Genomic DNA, 25,390 nt, shown 5'->3' with positions numbered 1-25,390 from the left:
GTCTTATCATACATGCATACCAAACATTCTCACCCAGTTAAGTCAGCTTCTGTTAGGATATCGCAAGTACATAAGTGTGAAGGGTGTGTGGAACCCTTTTTGATCCGCTTCACCCTTCGTTGAACGAAAGAGCAAAGGAGGAACTCAAGCACACAAATGGAGAGATCAGATTAGGAAGTCTGGATTGAAAATTAAAGACTTCATTTTAGAGATCCCAGGGCTGCACATGCTCTAGATGAGGCAGGTAGAGATATAGCAAAGATAAAGGCAGTGGTGGAAAAAGTGCTCACATGTTTTACTAAAGTAAAAGTATCAATACTGCAATGTAGAAATACTATGTTAAAACTAGAAGTTTGGTATTAAAAATGTACGAGAGTAAGTACATGTATAGAAGTATTGGTATCAAACCGTATTTGTTTCCATTGTGGTCCTAGTGTATTTATTTCATCAAGAAAGACAGAAATAAAATACTATACAATAAATCATCACTACTTGAAGCAGTAAAGCCCCTATCAGAGTCGGTACCGCGGTGAAGAGCTATCCACCGCGGTGTAGTCTTTTTGAGTCATAAAACTACAACGTTATGTCATTCCTCGCGGTGAAGAGCTTTCCACCGCGAGTCCCGACACATCTCTCTGTTTTTACTTTCAGACAGATAGGCTCTTCACCCCGTTCACTGATTGGTCGATCTAGACCAGTCAGTCACGGTGAATAGGACTTCACCGTGACTGACTATGATGGCCTTCACTTATTTTCTGACTTGAGGTGGAAAGCTTTCCACCTAAAATGTGCGGTGGATAGCTCTTCACCTTGGACTCTGATAGGGGCTTAACAGTATATTTAGAGAAAAGAAACTGTGGGGGTGTCAAGATACAACTCAGAGTAAAGACCCATAATTCAGGAACACACGGGAAACCAAGAGTTGATGTAGAATAAAAACAGGTAACAGAAGTACACCTTCACAGAGGGATCAAAACATTATAACTTAAAACTAGAACAAACTCCCATGAAAGATCACGATGAACAAGCAACTCAAACAAACACTCAGACCAAATAAAATATCGTACCCACAGTCTCAATTAAAGCAAACATTCACCGCTGGGAACCCCAGGGGGAACAAGACAGATTACGCATCCACTGTCTCAAGTGCGTTGAGCGGCTACGTCTATTTAAAATAAAATGTAAAATGTGCTGATCACACTTGTGCTGATTCCTAAACGATAATCATAAAATGATGTTTTAGTAACATGGTTCCTGCTGTTCTGCCTTAACCTTTGCGTTTATGAAATATAAGAGACAATTAGGGTTTTATGGAAGATGCTTCTGAACATATTGCTAGTTTGACCACTTCATGATGATTGAAACCGAAAATAGACGTTATACGAGCTCTCAATTCTTCTGTGGAATCCAAATGACTGAGAACTTTAATCCATGTTTTGTACGTCTCTCTCAACCAAGCGCTCATGATGGGACTTCTCATCAGGGACGTGCTGGCCATTGGGAAAAACGGGACAACTCCCGAACGGCTGGTTCATTCCCGGCCGGTCCAGGCCGGCCATTTAATTAGGAAAAAAATACAAATAAAATAAAATCGTCACTAGCGGGCAGAAACCTCATATCTCCAAGTTTCAAATTTGTTCATTTTTTTCGCAAAGCAAAGCCCTGCTTCATCATACAAGGCTGTCGCAGAAAAGTGCTTGTAGATCGGCTGTTTTCACTAGTTTAAATCATTTTTTAAATGATAAATACAAAACAAACGGAGGAAATCTCCCGACAACGACGAAATATAACTCATGTAATTGGCCCACTGGCTTGTCACTTGTCATGATCTGAAATGGCAAATCTTTGAGTAGCAGCAGCGCTATAGAGAGAGATCTCTCTCTATAGCGCGCAATGAGGGCCTCTGCAACACTTTTCCCCGGGCTGAATCAGGGGCCCAGCACTTCCCTGCTTCTCATGCACACAGAGCGTCCACCAGGTGGAAGAAAGAGTGACAGCTTGAGAGAGACAGGTGGCAGGAAGGAACAGACTATCAGCCAGAGTTGCCATGGTTGCTGGCAGACTATGGCAGCAGCATCTAAATAACCCCAGCAATAAAACACTAGTAATGCTTAATTCACCCTATTCTTTTTGCAGCAGCAGGCGGTTGGTACAGCGTGTGACTCACGTCACACACAATAATAGTTTAGTCATGAGCGTGACTGAGAAAAGGTAGCAAGAAGCTCTGCCGTGTACATATTGAGCCGCTTCGAAAAACACCATCAGGATCGCAAGGCTTTGTGTCACCAGGTCAACCGGAGGTGACACGGGCCATGGCAAAGCGATCAGTAGTCAGTCAACTCAATGGGGTCAATTCCATTGTCGAGCAATCAATGTTTTACATTCAGTTAGTTAAATCAACACTGAGAGTTTTACTATGTACCCACAGAGGCATTAGGCATGGGTATTGAGAATCTGTTAACAGACAATTTAAAAAAGAATTCTAGACTCGCTACAAGGACCAATCATTATTCACAGAAAATACATTTGAACTATTGTAAATATCAAGCAAAAGGTTGTGGTGCACTCCAAAGAAACGAGAGCAACGAATAACTTGGGAGTCGTATCGCTGGCTGGTTTGATGCAATTTTATTATTATATGTTTAATTAAACACGAATGCCTCCGCCCCATTTAATGGGTTCTTGTTAAATCACTCTCCTTCAACAAATGTGTCCCAGCGCAGCTGGCGGCTAGTCATTGCATTTTTTCTCATTTTCATTTTTTCATTTAATTTGAAAGCTGGGGATCATAGCTACAAAATGATATATTGGTTGTGGAGATTGACCCAACAGTTTTGAAGATATGGCTTATAGAATGATGCCATGCTGAAATACTACTTTTTGAGATATTCAAGTTCTAAATAAATGTCTAACCTGCAAATGACCTGACGATCTCTCACATTCATTTAAAAAAAAAAAGCAGTAGTGAAAAACCCTGCCTTCCAAAATGACTGCCCCTCAGTCACGTTGAGTCACAATATGGATTGCCCCAGAGCAGCGCTACTCAACCCGCGGCCCGCGGCCCGCATGCGGCCCTTTCCGCATGTCTGTGCGGCCCGTCATGATCATGCCAATAAAAATATGATTTTTCTAAGCCTGTCAAAGTTAACGCGTAACGCAAAACGCGGTGATGTTTGAGCCTCCGTGCACTCCGTAGGTAGGGATAAGAGTCAGGAAGCGAATGTAGTCAATGCATAGAGCACAGCAGTGCGGAGATGCAGGCGGCTACACTAGAGCTATAGTACAACGAGACAGACAAATCTGCGGAGATTTTGCAGCAGACAACCACAGTCGGGCTCACTGGAGTGGAGACGCATGACGGTCGTGCGATATATGAACGGTCGCGATCGTCATGTTTCAGGCTAATGAAGACGTAGCCCTTGTCTGTGCTTGTCTCTGCGCGGAGGCAGAGACTCCGCCAGTCAGCACCGACAGACAGTGCAAGCATGAACAGATCGCGCAGCAGCCAAGGAACTATGCTTATTACCACAAATCTCCTCCAACGAGCTGCTGTGTTTTACAAAGCTCAAAGCATCAAACTGTTTTACAAGTACAGTGCATCTGAGGCTGAGTTGAACTGTACTTGAGTTATTTTTCCATACAATAACTCTCTTCACCAAAAATAGCCGATCTACAAGCTCACAATGCATCTTGTGGTGAGCTTGTAGATCGGCTATTTTTGGTAAATGTCCCCCAAGAATAAGGATGCTGGGGTTTGAGTGATTGAATAATAAGTATAAACGTTTATTTATTTTAAATTGTCCTATTAATGAAAAGGAGTGTTAGTGGCATGACTCATGAGAAAACATACCTTTACATTGCCAAAGTTCACTAGCCTTGCATACCCAGACACAGGGGGGGTTACAAAAAGATTGAACCAGATCTGTTCATTTTCACTTAACATTTTGTGAATAAAGCCTAATTTGATAAAAATTTCAAATGTCATCAATTTCATCATTCCATCCATGACAATCTTTTGGTTCAATGAGGTTTGGCCTGGCTTATATAAATGGAAATGTGTCTGTTTTCTGTGCGTTTCCTTAATTATTAGACTTGTCATGAAGTGTGTTACAAAATCAATGTAAACGTCCAAAATAGGACCGTCATTTTTAGCTTGCGGCCCTTTGGACTTTTGGTATTTTGCTGAGTGGCCCCTGAGCCATCTCAAGTTGAGTAGCCCTGCCCCAGAGCCACAGAGCATGAGCTGGAAACTAGCCTGGAAAGAAGGCAAGCGGCTAGAAGGGGAAAGAACACAGGGAGGAATGTCCCGTTATCTCAACAGCGGAGGAGCCTAAATACCACGGCGATGGACGTTCGCCCACCGACATGGAAAGAGCTGGAAACGTGTTTACTTGACTGTCATCAACCCCAGGGCCGGATGGAGATTCACACACATTGGCTGCCCAGAATGACACCGGGTGCCATGGTGTCTTTATACCATGGGTCTTCAACAGGGGGTCCGGGACCCCTAGAGGGTCCTCGGAGTTACTACAGGGGGTCCTCCAAATCTTTGAGTGATAGAAAGGTTTTTTTCTCATTTTTTATATTAACCACTTGAAACCTAGTGTCCATATTCTGAGAACTTTAGCCAAAAATAGCTGATCTACAAGCAGCGCGAGGCGTTGTGAGCTTGTAGATCTTTCGGCAAATCGGTAGATCTTCGGCAAAGAGGTTTGGTGTAGAGGGGGAAAAGAGCAGACTAAGTAATAGGTCAAGTTTATTAAGTATTGACGGTTCAAGTGGTTAAATATCTGAAAGCACAAATTGATATGAATCCAAAATACACTGATGATTGTGCTGTCAAAAGCATAAAATAGTACACTTATCAATAGTCTATTTTCAGCTAAAGCTTTCCCCACAATAACAACAGAAAGGACACTAGTAAAGTGCCCTGAGGGACTCCTCTCAACCATATGGGGTTTACGTGGTTGAAAGGGAGTCATTGTCCACTAACGACACAGTGTTGTTTACAGTCAGAACAGAAGTCTTAGCAGAACATTAAACAGCTTAACGGCAATTTAATTTGTGTCTTCCGTACACCTGCTTGTGACAGCCGGTTCATTCAAGGTAGCCTATAAATCCTGGGTTGACTCCAGATGTGTCCAGAGAGGACTTGTAGTTCAGTAAAGCTGAGGAGCGGAAGCAGCCTTTGCTTTTCCCTGTTTTTTGCGACATTAAATATTAAACATACAACATAATCGTTTTTCATCCCAAAGTAATTCAGATTCAAGCAACTCTAATACCACCAGGTCTGTCTGTATGCAGGCCAGAGGGTTGAATAATTAATTAAACATGCGTTCCGTACAAGGCCCAAGCAAGCAAGGAGCCGCAGTGTGAGGGGAGAGGGGTTTGGTTGGGTTACAATACAGTACAGTACAGTTACTGGAGGTTCAAAATGGACGGCAGGCAGTGAGAAACCTGCAGGCTTGTGTGTCTTTTAGCCAGCGCCCCTCCTTTTGATCAAAGACACAGTACTCGGAAAGGATTTGCATCACAGGGAGAGAGGGTGAGTTGACTTTTAGAGACTAGCTTCAGGGTAGATGAGGTTGTGGGAGAGGGAGGTAGAGGAAAGGAGTCTGAAATAAACATCCAAGCCCCTTAACTGGAGATAGATCTTAACTGGAGAGAAGTGATGGGCTAGTAAGACAGTAACTAAGAAAACCATCAGGTTTACAGTAAAACAGAGGCAGCGACGGAAAACATGGAAGGATTTGAGAACAGTCCTGTGGTAGCAGCTATTGTCCATAAATCACGCACAGTGGCCATTTTGCTGTCAAGTCATATTCTGGTCACCTCTCCACCCAGATAGCACTCTGTGTTCCCCCCCCCCCCCCCCCCCCCCCCCCCCCCACACACACACACACACACACACAGTCACACAGTTTTCCACACACAGACAGGTACACACATTGGGCCCGATTCATCAAGCACTTTACAGCCAAATTACACCCATAATTTGATCTTACCGGCATTTAGGACAATTTCCAAGTTAGGGGTCAGATTCAGCAATGTTTTTTGTCAGGAATTTTGAGGGGGAAAAATCTGGCCAATAGTGTTTATTCATACCCACCTTTCCACCGGTGAGAGAGAGAAAGAGAGACAGAGAGACCTCCCTGGGTTCAGTTGCGGTTCAGAAAAGTAGCTCTAAATGCTGATCAGGTTCGAGTCGGGTTCAAGTTGGGTTTGTTTACTACCACGAAAGCGTGGGGTGGCTCAAAGTAGCTGACAGAGTACAGCATCTTGCAATGGGCCTGGTGTACAAGATACACTACACCTCCAAGATTCCCATGTACCTGACAAACTACTTCTTAAAGGTCAAGGATGTTCACGATCATAACACCAGAGGCAGCTCCACTAATCATCATCAGCGTAGATTTAACACTAAACAAGGCGCTAACTCGTTCTCCTGCTATACCATCAACATGTGGAACGCCCTTCCACAAGCCCTAAAGGAGAGCAAATCCCTAGCCTCCTTCAAAATTGGTATGAAAAGTCACCTTCAGACAGCAGCTACCCGTGACTTGTAAATAGACTAAGCCCCCATGCTCCCCCCCCCCCTTTTTCTTTGTATTCTGCCTTTTGTATTTGATGTTATGCTTTTGAAACTGATATTATCCTAGATAAAGTACTATGTTCTATCCGTCTGTCTTTCAATGTTATATGAGATACTTAAAGTGTGGTTCCTGTGGAAATAAGCCTCGGCTTTCTAGGATCTCCTTTTAGTTGACCTTGTACCAGTGATTTGTACTGTCATGAAACTGTACTTTTTTCTATTGCAAACTTCTAATAAATTCTTCAATCAATCAATCAAGCAGTCGGTCTCAGGACGCGTCGGGACAGGAAAATGCCCCTTCAAGTCTAACTTTGTCTTACGCTTAGCTTACACAAAAAGCCCTCTGTCAAAGACACTGAAGAAGAGAGAGGTTTTGCTCCTCAGTTGTGCCCTGGAACCCTGCAGGGGGGAAGTGGAGATGGGGGGGGGGGTTGCTGTGCCATCGGAAGAAATCTATTTAAGGAGGAAGAATCCAAACGATGTGCCTGCCAAACGCCAGCTCAGACGAGGGGGGCATTCTTTTCTCCTACGTCTCCTTTGCTCTCTCAAAGACAAAGGGGAAATCATTTTAGCGTTCTGCATACTTGGGGCGAAGCCAAGCCCACCGCAGGGAGGTAGACTATTACACGTTGTCTGTATAGAATTAAGTAGCTCATGCTGTGTTTGCCGGCTGGATAAGATTTATGGGTGGCTGCGTGCCTCCATGTAAACGATACAGTTAGGAATAAACCAGAGGACACCGGCGAGATTAAGAGCAACAAAAAAAAGTCTCTGCCCTAAGTGAAAAGTTTGGATGGATGAAAAGCCACAAATAGGATGAGAAATTCAATAAATCTCCACTCATGCTAATGTTTCATTTGGCTAGGTTCATCAATACATGCTCGGGCAACAGAATAGTATAGCGCTTATTGTTCCACATTGTGTGTAAATTCAGCTTTTGGCCTCGTCTGTGGTGGAATTGAAAATGCCATAATGAATACTCTATGCTAACACCATGAGGCATGCAAAGACAACAGACAATCCACAACCCATTCTGTTCATATTCTCCAAACAAAACGTTAAATAACTCCACCACAAATATTTATTCAATACGGTATATACTATTTACAGTATAACAGTGAGCTCTTGAGCGATGTTTCTTCAAAATGGTACAGATATGTGAAACAATAACCACTAATGAAAAGAGACATGTACTGTATCATCTTCTCAGTATAAATGACAGCTGAAATGATGCTCTAGGCCGGCAATACCATGAAGAAGTATTCCTCTTTCTTACTTGAGTAAAAGTATCAGTACCACAATGTATAAATACTGTGTCTAGAGTTCAGAATTTACGTGAGTAAAAGTGCAAACGTATTGGCATCAAAATATACCTAAAGTACCAACAGAAAAAGTACTTATTTATGCAGAATGTCCCATTTCAAGTTATCAAAATGTATTGAAAATAGCAAATCTACAATTTTCTTTTAGAATAACTTACTGAAGTATATATAACGCATATATTAAACTGGTTAATGTTTTGTAATAAGAACCCATCTACAAAGTAACTAAAGTGTTCCAATAATTGTAGTGAGTTGTAGTAGAGTAGAAGTATTGACAATTGGTAATACTCAAGTAAAGTAATACAAAATGTACTCAAGTGCAGTACCGTAATTGCTGGACTATAAGCCGCACCAGCTAAATTTAGAACAAAAAACAAATGTTTACATATATAAGCCGCACCTGACTATAAGCCGCAGGTGTCCTTCCTGCTTCCCACTAGAGCGCCCCTGGTGGCCGTTAGCTGTATAAATCTGTATATAAATCCTTGTTAAAGACCATTGTAAAACGAACTAACTGGCCATTAGCTGTAAAAATCTTTATATAAGCCGCACCGTCGTATAAGCCGCAGGTTTCAAAACATGGGAAAAAGCCGCGGCTTATAGTCCGGCAATTACGGGTACTTGAGTAAATGTACTCAGTTACTTTCCACCACTGTAACTCATTAACGCACTAAATCAATTTAAAATGTTCCTTCTTGACAGGAAGTGAGGTGGGGGTTGTATATCGTCGGTGTCGGGTGAAAACCTTGTATGTCCAAAACCGTTCGTTTTGCATTTATCATTTTAAAAATGATTTAAACTAGTGAAAACAGCCGATCTACAAGCACACAACGCCTCGCGGTGTGCTTGTAGATCTGCTGTTTTCGCTACTTTTGTGCGACGGCCTTGTATGATGAAGCAGGGCTTTACGTTGCGAAAGAACGTACACATTTGAAACTTGGAGATACGAGGTTTCCACCTGACAACGACGATATTAATCATACAAGATGGACAGCCCTCATACCAAAATGACACAAAAGATCTAATGGTTCCATTGACTCACTCTCAACAACTCCCCCCCCCCCCCCAATACTGTTGTCCTCATTTTATCGTTTAATCAATCAGAAATGCAAAAACACCACCAGCGATTTATTGATTCGGGAGGAGAAATGTCCCACTTCCGCTGGCTACAATGACCTCATACACGGATACTCCCCGGACAAAAAACAGAGAACGAAAAAAAGAAAAGCCGGCCAGATGATTACATCTCTTTTATGACACATTCCTCTCTCCACTCTGACATGACCTAATGGGGCTGTGTGGACTGGAGACAACACTAGCCAGGGTTAATTGCTCCTAGGGGGATTGGAATGGGGGTTCTACAGTATATTTTGACACTCTGGGGTCCACCTCAGTCGGGGGCTTCATCATTGTACCAAATCGATCCGATCGCCGCCCTTACCAAAGAGGCGCCATAGTGGGAAAAGCCCCACACACCAAAACTAAACTGCCCCGGTGACCAAGCGTGGATTCCAACCAGGGGCATAGTTCCGCCGATTTAAAATGACTCCAATACGGAACTAAAACTTCCTATGATTGGCCGCTAGTTGCGCTGTTTCCCCCCCCCGGCCGATCGCAAAAAGAATTGTTCTCCATTGGACCCCATTCATTTTCCCCTTTCGTTTTCTAACCTTAATTAACATTTTCATAAATACTTTATGGTTCCTATCGCTAGTTAAAAATTGCCTTTCAATCACGATTATATGCGTTTTGTGAAAATAAGGTCCCATTTATGTTAAAATTGATGATAAAGTTGCGGGGGGCGTGGCCAACTAAACTAATACCAGCCGGCTGTGTTCTTCTTCGTGTGCTGTATTTCGGGAGGCTCCGACCACATTCTCCTATGTATCTCTGCGGTTGCACGTGACCGTTGGCAGCCAATAGCATCCTCTGGTGCCTTTACAATCTATGATTGCAACACCCATGCCAAGGACCCATATTGTGTCATTTGCGCTGCATAGAGACCAATGGCTTCGCTTTGTCCATATCTTTTATACAGTCTATGATTCCAACAAATGTGTGTCAGGGTCAAAACATGCCATACCTCCAGGCGTCATATTGATGAACAACATATAGTTGAGGCTCAACAAATCAACACTAGGTGCATGACACCGACATGCAACTTAGCACATATCAGGCATAACTATCTGTAGGGGTTATGGCTGGCTGGGTCAGTGTAACCTCGCCCACCAGGCTTTCTCAGAGAAAAAGCCTGGTGTTCGTTCACAACAGGCCGTTTGGTTTCCGCCTAGAGCGCGGAAACCACTAGAAGAAGCGGCGTCGCTTTGATTTGGTTCCCTCCGTTTGTTTCCCCAATACCTATTAAAATGTTCGAGTGGCCTAGTGTAGTCTTGCCAGTCGCTAAAAGTTGGACTAAAAGATGCAAACGAATTTTTCAAAAGCAAAACTACTCCGCATCAAGGAGTTTATTAGGTAGGCCCTAAAAGTATGTCCTTGAGCGCAGGGGAATATTTTGGGTTAAAACTGAATCCGGTTTGATCTTTCCGGCAAATTGTAGTCCTTTGAGTACTACAACGTGACGTTTTGGGGTTTCCGCTCCAGACCGGTTACAAACCCGAAAAGTGAAGTGATCCCAGACTAGGGTCAGTGCACTGAACACACAAGCTGCATCATGGGTAGTGGAACCACAGATATGTGGTAACCTGGAACTATGATCATTAATTACACGCGAGTCTCTGCCCAAAAAACTATGACAAAGCTCTAATTACAGTAGGTCCCTGAAAGACAAACCACAGTCGATATTATTCCATTACTATTGACGAGTGCTATCCCGCTAACTTTGGCACTGATATCATTAGCACTGCAAAACAAGTACAGTTTGTACTGATACAAAATGAACAACAAGTTGACTTTCTGATGATATGTTAGTTTAAACCAGGCATGTCGCCAGGCCAACTCCACTTCCCATTTGAGTCTCATGAGGCTTAGAAAAAAAACCTACTGGAGCCATTTGTCACAATTGGCGAGCTATAGTAAATGTGAGAGTGTTTCCCCAGCACTCCTCTCTCCTTTTGTCCCTTCTTGTCACCTTTTCGCAAGATGCCATGCAGATGTACTGTATGTTGGTTACTTGTTAAAGGCATAGTATGTAACTTTGTCCTGTGTTTATATACAGTTCAGTCAGATAACTCACAAATAGAATGAACCAATATATATATATTATATAATGTGAATACAAGTGTAGATATAATATCTTATCATGGCGTTCAGGCTCTGCTACATTTTTCTCTCTGCTCAGCACAATTAGACAACGATCATTAACCATTAAGAGCAGGGAGATAGATATATAATAACAACCCCCCCATGGGGAACAGAATTAATAGCAGAGCCCACTGGTGGTGCTGGGGTGGTGGTGGGAGCAAACAGCTCCTAACAAACCAGGGACACATACGCAGAAGGAATACAGACTCAGGTGACCTTAAATAACCTGCCCAATTCACCCTTTGTCAGCCTTCTAATTGGTCCTTGACTGACCAACCAGCAGGCTCTTTCTGCCTTGTCCCGCCCTCGTTCCGCCTTTTTTATGTTGAATTGTAAAAAATGTAAAAACATGCCCAGTCACTATACTACACCTGAGACGCTCCTTTTTACTGAAACCAAGTTTAAAATGAGAATTGAATTCACAGAATAACAATAAGAAGCAACTGAATTTCAATGGTAGTGGATGGAGAGAAAGGACTTTTGTCTCACCAAGACAAAGCAACCAATGAGTGCAAAGAGGGGCGGGACAACGGGCGGGACTTGACAAAGGGTGAATTGGTCAGCTGATTGCCACGTCAGCGTATGATGTAACACTGACAATTTGGCCAATGTTTAATTTGTCATTTTAGAGGTATTAAAAAAGTCTTAAAAGTCCTTAAATTGTCACTCTATACACTTAACTGTATGTTGTTGGTTTGTTTACTGTTGAGTGAGAAAACAATGTTACACATTAAGCTGGGGACCCCCCAAAATTATTTGGGGACCCCACCTGGTTGAGAACCACTGATTTAGATAATAGTTTTGGCACATCACACAGCTGCTTGACCCCACATGGCGCTCACGTGACACCTCCCACGCCCCTATATGGTGTGCCAGGTCCATGCCGACAGCAAGGGTGATATCAGCCTCTTTGACCCTGCTCCTTATATGGGTATCTTATTGTCTTTGTGTAGAGTTGCAGAGCCAACGGTTCGGTAGCTCTATCAGCGAGGAAGCTCTTCAACATAGGTCACGTCACGGCGTCAGTAACCATGGCGATCTAATCGGATTCACACGCACGCAGAGATGTGCTAAATGTGTAGTTAGATTAGATCTAGGTGTGTGCAAATGTACTGTAGCTGTAAATGGTAAACGGTGCATTAATTTATAGCGCCTTGCCGCCTTTATCCGAAGCGATTTACAATGTGCCTGACCTTTACCCATTCACACACCGACAGGGTAGGAAACCAACCTGCAGTTAAGGGTTCAGCGGTCTTGTGAAGAGGAATTCAGGCCCAATAGCTCTTGTTTTGGTACAGCCAGTCTTGTTATGGTTCAGCTTGTCCTTGTAGCAGCTACAGTATAACTGAGTGTTTAGGCAGGAACATTCGCGTCAAGAAGATTTAACCATTTATTGCATAAATGGAATACAGTTAATCTTGGCGTTTGAAGGGCTCCGCGTTCGGAGATGTTCCCTGAAGTTTGTGCAAGCTTTTCTGTGCATGCTAAGCAAAACCAGGGAACGCAAAGCAATACCCCCCATAGGGATAGAATAGCAGAATAAGGAGCCCCAGGTCCCTGGGGGACCCCCAGATGTAAAAAATGACCAAATGTGCAAAAATGACCAAATCACCACCCCAACGGGGCTGCTCACGGGGAATTCCCGGGGACCACCGACTCCTGCTGCTCCAGAACGGATGCAAAAGTGGTGGCGCCCCCAGTGGAGGACCCCCTGCCACTGCAGCGCACATAAAATGAACTCGGGCTAGGAGCGTCCGGGAGAGCCGGGGCCGGTACCTATTCGTCCGCCAAGGCAACGCGGAGACCCCACCCCTCATTTCTCACATGGCCCTATTCTAGCGCCACCTTCAGGCCGATTTTTAAAACACATTTTTGGACACTGCTCCTACAGTTTTTGCCCTAAAATCACGAATATCACTACACAGCATGTCTACACTCATGTCATCAACATGGATCAGGAAGATTTGGGAAAAACACATTTTTGCCCTATTTGTGGAGATAAGCCACCTACGGTCGCTTATCTCCCGATTAGGGAGTCTTACTGGTAGCAATAAACATGACATGTAACATAGTCAAAAATCACAAAATTGACATGAAACTTAGTAAAAAAAAATCACAGTATTGAGCTTAACAACATTGACATGAAACTTAGTCAAGATCAACTTAATCAGACAATCACCAAGTATTTGAGCTTAGCCAGACTGGTCGTGCAAATAGGTGGAGGCTGGGATGGAGGAGGCAGCAAGCAGCAAATGATTCCGAAGCTTCGGAAACCAAGCATTGGTAGAGGAGCAAGCCGTATTTAAAGGAGCTTTCCCTACTGATTGAGCTTTGATTGGAGTATGGCAGTCATGTGACGTAATGACCAGCAGATATGTTAATGAGGTATGAGAACAGAGCTGACTGACATCTGACTACAGCTGAGCAGCAACTTGACTCCCATGTCCTGCATAAACTAACGCTGAAGCTTCATTTATTGTAATTCTCCCCATGACATCATAGCATAGCCATCACCACCTTGATGCATAAAAGGGATACAGGCTGACAAGAGGGGTACAATGGATACTTTAGAAGGAGATAAAACATCCGCGCACTGCCTCGTCCTTTTAGGTATTCATCAATGGGTACACTGTACTTTGACATCGCATTGCAGAAGCAGGTGGGACAGGCATCGTGTCTGACTTGCGACTTACCCGAATAGTCCGCTGCCCAACGGGTACCAGTCTACTGTAGTTAGTAAATGTAGAAGGATATATTGTTTACCTGGTATCTTAGTTTCTTTGAAGCACTATATTGTTCTCTTTGCACTCTACTTATGTGACTATTTACCACAGTAGTTCTCAAAGTGGGGTCCTTGGGGAGGTTCCAGGGGGTCCTCAGCAACAGTAGTTAGCATATAGTCATCACAATAATTTCAACCACTTTATGTTGGCTATTAAAAAAATTGCAGATCTACAAGCTCACAGCACGCCACTTAGTGCCACGCTGAGACCTAGTAATGTGGAATCATTTTGCAATAAATCTTCTCTTCTGGGACGTCCCTGGCATAAAACTCTTTCAGATGGGGGTCCGCAGCCAAATGCATATCAATGTGGGTATCCTTGACGCAAAAACGTTTGAGAAGCACTGATTTACCCTATTGTTTGTTGACAATTATTTGTGCTTATTCAGATTTTGCACATTGTATAAAATGAGCGTCTGCTAAATGACTAAAGTGTGATTATAATTGGATGTCAAGCTAAGGAGGAAGTCATAAGCTGGGTTTATACTCTGTCCACCGACAGTGTCAGGAAGGAGGAAGAGAGGAAGACCCAGAACCACTTGGAGAGAAAGATGAAGGCGGAGGTTCTGTCATCATGGCAACAGCAACTGGATATATCGATCGATTATTGATCACACAGGGGAATGTCAGTCGCCCAGAAGCAGAACAGCGGTTAAGAGTTACAGAGACACAGTGAGGAAAGTACTGTCGATACAGCAGTACAAAGGCAAGAAAAACAACAAGAAGCACCATCATCACAGAACAGCATACAAAAAGTATATACACCTATACAACTATCCTGCACTATGCAGAAAAACAACACCAACACCACAAGGTTACAGTGTCCTCACAGTATCCCGTCCCCGAAACAAATAAAGTGTCCATTACAATCAGTGCAATACCAATCAAATAAAGTGTCCATTACAGTCGGTGCAATGCAAGAGAAAGGCGACAGCGTTCACAGTGCAATCAGTGCAATAACCATAACCAATAACCACCAGTAAGACTCCCTAATCGGGAGATAAGCTTATCTCCACAAATAGGGCTTATTTCCAAAATCTTCCTGATCCATGTTGATGACATGAGTGTAGACATACTGTGTAGTGATTTTCGTGATTTTAGGGCAAAATCTGTAGGAGCAGTGTCCAAAAATGTGTTTTTAAAAATCGGCCTGAAGGTGGCGCTATATGGGACAGATTCATGTTGATGGGATGAGTGTAGACATACTGTGTACCGATTTGCGTGATTTTAGGGCAAAAAATTTAGGAGCAGTGTCCAAAAATGTGTTTTGCAAGAATGGGCCTCATGGTGGCGCTACAAGAGGGCCATGTGAGAAATGAGGGGTGGGGTCTCCGCGTTGCCTTGGCGGACGAATAGGTACCGGCCCCGGCTCTCCCGGACGCTCCTAGCCCGAGTTACGGCATTTTATGTGAGCAGCAGTGGAGGGGGTCCTCCACTGGGGGCGTCACCACTTTTGCATCCATTCTGGAGCACCAGGAGTGGGTGGTCCCCAGGAATTCCCCGTGAGCAGCCCCGTTGGGGTGGTAATTTGGGCATTTTTGCACATTTGGTCATTTTTTACACCTGGGGGTCCCCCAGGGACCTAGGGGTTCCTGGAGCTCCGGGGGTCCTTGGAGGTTGTAGTTTGGCAGGTAAGGAGTGTGTGTGCAAAATTTGGCATGGATGGGGGCAACGGTTGTGGAGATATGAGCAGGGCAAAAGTGTGACGTGTGACGTGTGACTGACAGACAGACGGACAGCCCGTGGAGGTTTTGGTAGTAAATGCGACCTACGGTCGCAATAACCATGCCCTAAAAGTGTGACTGGAACAGAGGGCACAAGACTGCAGAGGATGGAGGAGGACCCCCAGTGTGATATGGATTAGGCCATGGACCCCCATTTGATGGCGTCTCTGGGACCCCAATCTACAATATAAAATCCTAACGTCGACCCTTATGAGTCCATTTGGTTCCATTTGTACCACTTTGAGATCCACTGGTCTTAATCAGTGGTTCTCAACCTGTGGGTCGGGGTCCCCACATGATTGTGGAGTGGTCCCCAGATGACGTGCAACATTTCTTTCTCACTCGACACTAAACAAACCAACACACAGTATTGTATACAGGGCATCTGCACATGAAATTACTTTTGACCATTTTATTGCGTCAACATTTCAAACATTGGCCAAATTGCCAAATAGTAACTAAGAAACATTGCACGTGCAAGGAGTTGTGAGCTTGTAGTTCAGCTATTTTCACAATGTTTATCTGTGGAACCGAGTCAAACTAAATGTAATGCTTGTCAGGGTGTGTGCGGGGGGGGGTTGTCCCCAGTTCAAATATGATTATGGTAGGGATTCGCGTCTTGAAAAGTCTGGGAACCCTTGGTCAAAGTAAGTACAGTAAAGTAAACGACCGCGTCGCTTGCCCCGAAAAAGAACAGGTCTTGCAAGGCGAAGCGGCAGCACGGCATCGGGCGGCCGACTTATAAATTAGGCATTGTGTTGTTTTCCCAAAAAAACAGTGAGTCTCTCAGAGCGGCGCGCTGCACCACTGAACAATGAGACTTCAGTTAGATGACATTAAGGCTGACGACACTGACGTATCCCTCTTCCCCAGTAGTCCCATTACTGGAAGAAGTAACAGAGCACGGTACGGTGAGGGCCGCGAGGCTGAGCAGCGGCGGCGGCGCTTCCAAAGCGACCTATTTTCCCCAGAGTGCCTGACTGTGCTTTCTGTGCATCCTGCCTGTCCTCTCTGTCTTGGATGGCTGCTTTCTGACTTCCTCTCCCATCCTCGCTTCCCCGTTGCCTCTCGCTCTGTACTCTGTGCCACCGGGTCACATGGGTGGTGTGGCGTGTGCGTCATGCAGCGATCAAACTACTGTAACTGACCTCCCTTTTACTTCACACGACCACACTGTGCACACATACGTGCACGTGCAAGTATGCTAGCACGTCGTGCACACACGCAAGCCCTTAGACCAGGGGTTCCCAAACTTTGCTGGCTCAGGGCACCCCAAAATACATTTTTTTTCATCCGAGGCACCCCTATATTATATTCATCATTTTCACTCCCAGCACCTTATATTTATGCCATAATTTAATATTACCTTTAGCATAACAGTATGATCTAACTAGGACTATTCTTTTGTATCTTAATTAATGATCATAAGACCAAGACAACATCTGAATGAATTTGTGTTTTATTGAGTAAATCAGATTTGCGTTGTACATCCAAATTAATTCAACTCCATATTAGGGGAAACATAAGCGCATTTTTGTAATTATTCCCCCCGAGATGATGATTATGAGGAAAACGTTGAGATAATAGACATTTTGGTTAGAACTGACTGGAAATAAAGTTGTACTTCAAGTTTAAAATGATACAAACTATCTTTTTTAGATGTCCAAATAAATTCTGATTATCAAATTATCTTGCGGCACCCCTGGACTGGCGTCACGGCACCCCAGGGTGCCCCGTCCGTCACCCACTTTGAAAAGCCCTGCCTTAGACACACCATGACGGATTTGGTTGTTCTCTTCATGCTCAGAGGGATGATAATATTGATATTGATATATGACTGTTACTTGTCAGGATTCCAATTCAAAAGTAGCAGATCTACAAGCTCGCAACAAGTTTCAAGCTTGTGGATCTGCTATTTTTGATGCGTTTGTGTGATGCTGTAGTGTGATCGAGTAGGGCGTTGATTCAGGAAAAAACACGAAAAGTTAGAATATGGAGATTAGAGGTTTCTGCCCGACAGCAACAACATGATTTAGACACTACACTCCCTGTCTCTATTTTGATTGTCTAAGTGCCAGCTTTCATGCCTTAACTTTAAGGCCTGTCCATACTGTCTCCGACCATCGAACCTTTAGTCGGAAAGGTCCGGTTCAACTACAAAATGACGTCACTCGCATCTTCTGAAAAGCATTTCAGAATTAGAGTTCGGAAAGCTGCAGGTCGGAAAGTCAGAACTCTTCGTTAAGGCATAAGAGCTGGTACTTAAGACAATCAAAATAGAGCCCAGCCTGAGTAAATGAGCTGAAACTGAAATCCAACAGCAAGCTTCATAATTCAACTTTATCAGTGGAGTTCATTTCATTAAGCGTCTTTGAGTGCTTTGTGCCAAGATGTAGTAGTCCATATGTGGGCCATGCTCCAGAGCCCGGACATTTAGTGGTCGTACAACAAACTTTGAGCTCCTTCTAGAGCACAGTTCAAAAAATCCAGTTCCAGGCACGCCGACACGCGTTGGTGTGTTTTAATTTCTCTAGCCCAGGGGTCGGCAACCCAAAATGTTGAAAGAGCCATATTGGACCAAAGAAACTAAAAACAAATCTGTCTGGAGCCGCAAAAAATTATAAAAGCCTTATACATCGTCGTGTATACAAGCACACAACGCCTCGCTCTGCGAGGCGTTGTGTGCTTGTGTGCTTGCGTGCGTTGTGTGCTTGTAGATCTGCTGTTTTCACTACTTTTGTGCATCAGTCTTGTATGATGAAGCAGGACTTTACTTTGCGAGAAAAAAAAAAAACATACAAATTTGAAACTTGGAGATACAAGGTTTCTGCCCGACAGTGACAATATATTAAAAGTCTACATTAGCTATATTAGCCTACTGTCAAAATGACTAAGTAGGCTACACATACATAATGAGCATTACATTTAATATTTATTCTACACACTTTTACAGCATTGGAAAGCGTTAAGAATGTTTCTGTCATGTTTGTCCTCCTACAGAAACCATATTAAAACAAAAAATATATATTTTTCCCTTGAAAAAGCTCCAGGGAGCCACTAGGGTGGTGCTAAAGAGCCTCATGCGGCTCTAGAGCCGCGGGTTGCTGACCCCCGCTCTAGCCCAAATACAATAAAGGCCTACTACCTTGAGTATAAACTACACCTTGACTGCCATGATGTTCCTGGACTTTTTATGACTTTTGACACAAAAAAAAAATCCTCTCTCCCGAACATTATTCCCTTCCATGAGCACAAGTGGTTTGAGGGATACCAGTAGCGCTCCTGTAACTTGTTATTTTCTTCATGATAACTTTATTTGGTCTAAAAAGTCAACCATCAGCGTTGCACCAAAAGTTACAAAAAAATGACAACTTGACACATGGGGACAGAATTGACTGTGACAGGGTAACAATAGCAGGTCTTAATCCAGACCCGCTCGTGCCCTTAGGACTAAATATTAATGCTGGTGCCTTCCTCTCATGTCTCGCTTCAACTGTCTCCCCTCTCAGCTTTCCAGAACGCTTTAACCACTTTACTGTAAGCCCTATTTTAAAACTTTGTTCGTACGATGAACGATAAACCTTGCTGCCTGTTTTGTTTTTTTAAGATTTAGTTTTCAATATTATGTAATGGTATATTCAATGAGTCTAAAGCCCCTTTTCCACTACGAGGCGGAACCAGAACTTTCCAGAACCTGAACCTTTTTTTTTTTTCTTCTTTTTTTTTCTTTTTTTTCCCATAGCGCACGGCCCGGTTTCAAACGGCACGGGTTCTTGAAAGCTCTTGGTTCTGGAAAGTTCTAGTTCTGGTTCGGCCCTGTAGTGGAGAATGGGCTTTAGAGTGACATTTGGTTCCCTTTGTATCCTCTCAGAGTTACTGCATGGGGGTCCTTGAAATTAAAAAAGGGTTGGGGTGCCGATGGCTTAGTGGTTAATGCAGCCTGACAGTGAGTCACAGGTTCGATTGCCGAACCCAACGACCCTTGCTTCATGTCGCTCCCCGTCTCTCTCTCTCTCCTTGTTTTCTGTCATGTGTGTGGAGTGTGTGCACGTGTGTGTGTGTGTGTGTGTGTGTGTGTGTGTGTGTGTGTGTGTGTGTGTGTGTGTGTGTGTGTGTCTACTTTAATCTAGGTCTTAGTGTCTGTACGCATCTAAAGTGTGAGTATAGTGTGAGCGTGTGCGTCAGCGTGCCTGCAAGCTCGTGTCTGTGTGAGTGTCCATGACGTCATGCCTGCGCGTACTCTGTGTGCGCGTGCTTGCATACGTGCGTGCGTGCGTGCGTGCGTGTTTGCGTGCACGCGCGCGTGTGTGTGTGTGTGTGTGTGTGTGTGTGCGTGTGCGCCTGTAAAAGTGTTTCAGTGTTGTAGACAGTGTGTCTTGGTTATGCTGTCACCATGCCAACAGTAAACGGAAGGAGCCTTCATCGGGTCTTTAAAAAACACACACACACACAAAAAACACTCCAATCCAAATCAGATTAAACTTCTCTTCTAATCTCCATCAGAGCAGCTCTCCCGCTCAAGTACACCCTCTGCTATCTGTCCTACCTCTCAAAGACAAAAACAACCAGTGGTGGACAAAGTACTCCACCCAGGTATAGCCTATTAAAGTCAAAGTACTGTACAGATATTACGTAACTACAAGTGAAAGTTGCTCTGTCAAATGTGTACTTGAGTTTAAGTACTGGAGTAAGTGCTGATTTTGTTTTACCATTGAGCTAATAAGAGCCAGCCTGCTTGCTCAGGGGATAAATTGAATCTTAACCATCAGGTCAAGAGCTTGTAGATCTGCTATTTTTGAAAAGTCGTGAAAAATGTAATAATGCGTTCCCAGTTCCCCCTATGAAGAACATTCATGGGGGGCCCGCAGTGAATCCTTGTACCCAGGGCCCAGAATTTGGTGCGACACCCCTGATGGGGAGGCAAAGCGCTGACCTACAGTACTGATTACCAGACAGCCTCTCAGTCTCTAGCCATTAAGCTACAGCCGCCCTCTTTGTGGCTGTACTTCAGCAAAGGTGTGTTAATAGCACACTTGAGACAAGTGGGGGGAAAACACCATACTGCAAGGAACCAAGAACATTTGATGAAGTAGTGAAAGCCATGCTTGATTTTTGCATGTGAGTGAATGGGTGTGTGTGTGCGTGCGTGCGTGCATATGATGGAAAGGACCGTCTTAATTGAAAACAAAAAGCATTTGTCAAGGACAGCGCTTTGTCTTACAGTGTACCTGGAGGGTACGTGTGCCCTGCATGTGCACACGTACAGTACACACGCAGGTGTCCCATGCACGTGACACGTGCACAGTTGTAGTCTTTTGCAAGGATGTATGGCATCCACGTCCGTGTGCCCTGTAGCGTACAAGAGCACACACAGCGTGGCCATAGCCGTGCGCGGTAGGCCTTTTATCTCTTTCTGCACGCCTGAGTGCTAAGCAACAAACCCTCTCTCTCCCTAATGTTCCAATCAGAGCGGCCGGCCGGGGGAGCCGAGAGACCCCCCTCCTCCTCCTCGCCATACAATGAGCAGAACCTCCCTCCCCTCTTGAACATGGAATACACACTCTCCTCCCAAGTTAGCTCCCCACATGGAGAATTACACAAATCTAGCTGAGGCTGCGATGAGGATTTCAATGAGACAAGTCGCGGCGGCGGGATGCGGTTTTATTTAGCCGACACAAACACGCGATTACCAATAAAATCAGTGTGTGTGTGTGTGTGCGTGTCGCAGTGGTTTACGAGTCTCTCCCCCCGTTTCCCTGGTCATTACTGCTGTGAACCCCTGCAGCGAAGGCTGCTACTACAGCAGCATTTCTTTAACACAATAAAACAGCAGCCAGGTTATGACGTGGTGAGTGGAAAACACATGCATATCAATTACACCACGCTGTCACAGCTGTTCATGCATACAAAACAAACAAAGTGGGGATGTGCGCACACACACACACACGCACGAGCGCACACACACACACACACACACACACACACACACACACACACACACACACACACACACACACACACACACACACACACACACACACACACAGCCACACACACAAACACACACACTTGTTGTTTTGGTTGTTAGGTGTGAACCCAACTGCAAGCATCCCTATTCTGGGCATGTTGTAAATAATAGGTGAACACTGAACATTCGGGCAAAATAGGCAAACATTTGGTGAAAAGATTTGGTGTAGACATGGGGAAAAAAAGGGGGCTTCTGGTCAATGAAGTATAGGTGTACAAGTAAGTGGTTATGGCAGGCGAGGTGTCCAGTAGGTATATTGCCGGTAAAATTGTATTGGCCATGGGAGTGTGTCGATATTGCGACATAACATTTGTTCGACGTTCCATTTGTTCGACGCGGGTGAAATGCTAACCTGCCGACCCTGGTGAATGCTAACCTGGTGAATGTTAACCACTATGCCTAAACCTACCCAAAACTAACCTCAGTAAAACTTTGCCTAAACCTAACCCTAACCCTTAGTCGAAATAATGAAACATAAGAAATATCGAGATTTCCCCATTGGCCATATCCCTGGTTCTCCATCAGTGAATAAACGGAGCCCGCCCCCCAAAGAGTCCTGAAGCTGTGACGACGAGATCCAAGGTGCAAGCGTGGTGTGTGCGTGTGCAGACGTGGGAGATCCTAGTTTTGAATGGCACTGTTATGGGTCATGCACATCCATGGTACCGGTATATAGGCTACATCGTCTCAGTCAGGTGGAAACCTCAACGTGTCCAAAACACAAAACTTTTGTGTGACACTGTAATATGATCAAGCAGGGCGGTAATTTCCGAAAACAAAAACAAAAACAAACAAAAAACACAAAAAGTTAGAATACAGAGATAGGAGATTTCAGGCAGACTGCAACGATACAGGACTCAGAGAGAAATGGCATGGTGCAGTGTTTGTGTGTGTAGTAGGAGGAAGGAACAGCCTCATGTCCTCTTCAAGATAAATACTGTTCTTCACTATGACAGCAGGTCCACCTTCCTCAACACATCAGAAGCACATCCTCCCTGTCAGCCAATGACAGCCTAATGGATGGTGTTCCACAGCCACACACACACAAACACACACACACACACATACACCCACGCACGCAAACACCTTAACCCGAGCCCAAATGACACATTAACCCAATGTCACGGTACGTCAAGCTGCCTGTGCACTTCTTGCACATCTCCTGTGCATGCCAGGGTGCCAACGTGACAGGGTGTTTATATCATTAATTATTTATCCGCCACTCATTTACCTAAATTGACGTTTTGCGCGAGGCGTGCACATCAAAGCCTACTTGGCATGTGTGTGTTTGTGTGTGTGTGTGTGTGTGTGTGTATGAGTGCATGTGTGTGCCTGTGTGTGCGTGTGTGTGTGCGTGTGTGTGTGTGTGTGTGTGCCTGTGTGTGTGTGCCTGTGTGTGTGTGAGTGAGGTGGAGCTTACCTGTGGTGGAGTGCAGGCTCTCCAGGCTCCAGTAGCGAGACAGGACCCCCCTCAGAGTGCCATACTGGCTGCCGTACCCCCCTCCTCCTCCCCCTCCTCCTCCCCCCACCGCCATGCAGCCGCCGTGCACCCCCCCGAGCCCCCCGGCGTCCAGCAGCGCATCCACGTCTCCTCCTACGCCCCCCAACATGATGGTGGTGGTGGTGGTGGTCCCCACCACGCCGCCACCGCCGCCGCTGTAGTCCGAGTCCGAGCCCGGGGACAACCCCGAGCTGCCGCTGCTGCCACAGCTGCCGCGCCCGGGCAGGGGCACCACGTTAACGACGCCCCCCCCTCCTCCCTCCGAGGCCTGCTGCTGGGTCCGCATCGATGGGGCCGACGGCAGCGGCAGCGGCGACGACGGGAACGCCAACAAAGTGGAAGTGGGCGGCGGGCTGCGCTGGGAAGGCGGGGCGCGAGAGGAGGAGGAGGCGGCGGCGGCGGCCGTGCAGGTGCGTTATATCCCCCCAGCGGAGGGGGACGGAGGAAGGGGAAGGGGAAGGGGTCCGCTTCCCCGAGCCGATATATACCTGGGCTCCGGCGCCCGGCGATTAGCTGAGGTAAGCACCAGCTGTCAACTTGCCGTTCCCTGGCTTTCCTCCTCCTTGCCTTCCTGTCTGCCCACGGTAAGCCAGCAGAGCTCTGCAGCCCGACTGCTTCTCTCGCCCCTCTCTCTCTCTCTCTCTCTCTCTCCTCTCCTCTCCTCTACCGCTCTGGCTCTGCTCTCGTGCAACGCATTCCTCTCTCTCTTTCCCCTATGTCACACACAGGGCGTCTCTCTCTCTCTCTCTCACTGTCTGTCGCTGTGTCTCTTGCTTTTTCTCTCCCCTTTGCTCACTGGCTCATTTCCTCATGCTCTCATAGCCCAGTGCGGTCTATCTCACCGTCTCTCCCTCTCTCTCTCTCTCTCTCTCTCTCTCTCTCCCTCTCTCTCTCACACACACATACACACACACAGCTCCAGGCTGACATCAGTGGGGGTCCTCTAGGGGGGCTCTACTGTCTCGCGTGTGTCGCTTGGCCGCGAGCGCCAGCGTGTCATTTAAGTGGGAGCTGAAAGCAGCCCACCAAACCCCCTCGCTCCACACACACACATAAACCCGTCCATTCCACCTCCCATCACTGACACGCCTGCATGCGTCTGATGATTACTGCTGCTGGTATGTGTTGTCCTGGTGTATGTGTGTGTGCGTGCGTGTGTGTGTGTGTGTGTGTGTGTGTGTGTGTGTGTGTGTGTGTGTGTGTGTGTGTGTGCGCGTGCGTGCGTTCTTGCGTGCATGTATGTGTGAGTGAGCGTGAGTGAGAGAGACCATAATGAGCAACAGTGAGAGAATGTCACGTCTGTGATTGCATTGTGAGTAGTGTAAACCATTTGAATTACAGTTGTTCGGGTGCCGGCCAGGTCGGGGCCTTGACCTTTAGAACAGTGTGAGTAGTCAGACCTTACAGGATGAATCAATGTGTCTCAAATGAACCAGGTCCATTTTATTATCCACACACACGCTGTATTCTGTACTGCGCTGCAAAAATAACCGATCAATTATGTCAGAGTGCAATTCAATGGGAACAAATAGATTGTCTATTTAAAAAGCTTTAAGGTCACTGCTGTGTTTTCTCGGCTGAACATCGGAGCGAATTTCGGAGTGCGTGAATAGAAAAATCAACCTCACGTTCTGATTTTCGCAACAGTCGCCACTGTGTCCTTTCTCTCTCTCTCTCTCTCTCTCTCTCTCTCTCTCTCTCTCTCTCTCTCTCTCTCTCCCTGGCCTGTTTTTTGTGGTTTTTGAATTGAAAAATATTTGATATGCCATATGCCATATATTTTCAATATAATACATCAGCCACCCGCCAATAAAGGCATGCACACTTGCAGAGCTTAAACACCAGCATCCACAATCTAGGAAAATTCGCAGATCTACAAGCTCACAATATGTCACAAAATTAAACAGAAAAGTCACTGGTACAGATCTCTGAGGCAGAGGCACTCCAGTGACGGTCAACCGAATTATAGGGTTTAAGTGCTTAATATTATAGTAAAAAGGGTAGAAAACATGGCCACAATGAACCTTCCAGAAGCACAATGTGACAGAACAGAATCAAGTCACACAGTGTAGTGGTAGGGCTGTCACAATTATTACATAATCGTCTAATCGAATTTATTTGTGGTAATCGCAATTATTTTGCATAATCGACATAATCGTTTCCATGTTGAGAAATGTTAA

At 45.2% G+C, this 25,390-nt stretch overlaps 1 protein-coding gene across 1 annotated transcript in view; it reads right to left on the bottom strand.

Moving 5' to 3' along the window:
• Positions 1-23,496, bottom strand: part of arhgef4 (Rho guanine nucleotide exchange factor (GEF) 4) — a gene marked incomplete at both ends in the record, with an annotated part of 106,868 nt that extends 83,372 nt beyond the window's left edge. The window contains one exon of the mRNA XM_080751704.1: positions 23,130-23,496. Coding sequence (XP_080607830.1) covers positions 23,130-23,496 — 367 coding nt within the window. The remainder of the gene's footprint in view (positions 1-23,129) is intronic.
• Positions 23,497-25,390: the final 1,894 nt, after the last annotated feature.

The sequence above is a fragment of the Nannobrachium achirus genome (genome assembly GCF_963921795.1).
Source record: "Nannobrachium achirus genome assembly, chromosome: 21".
Lineage (NCBI taxonomy): Eukaryota > Metazoa > Chordata > Actinopteri > Myctophiformes > Myctophidae > Nannobrachium > Nannobrachium achirus.
Note: the sequence above shows the minus strand (reverse complement) of the source record. Positions and strands in the feature narration are given on the sequence as shown.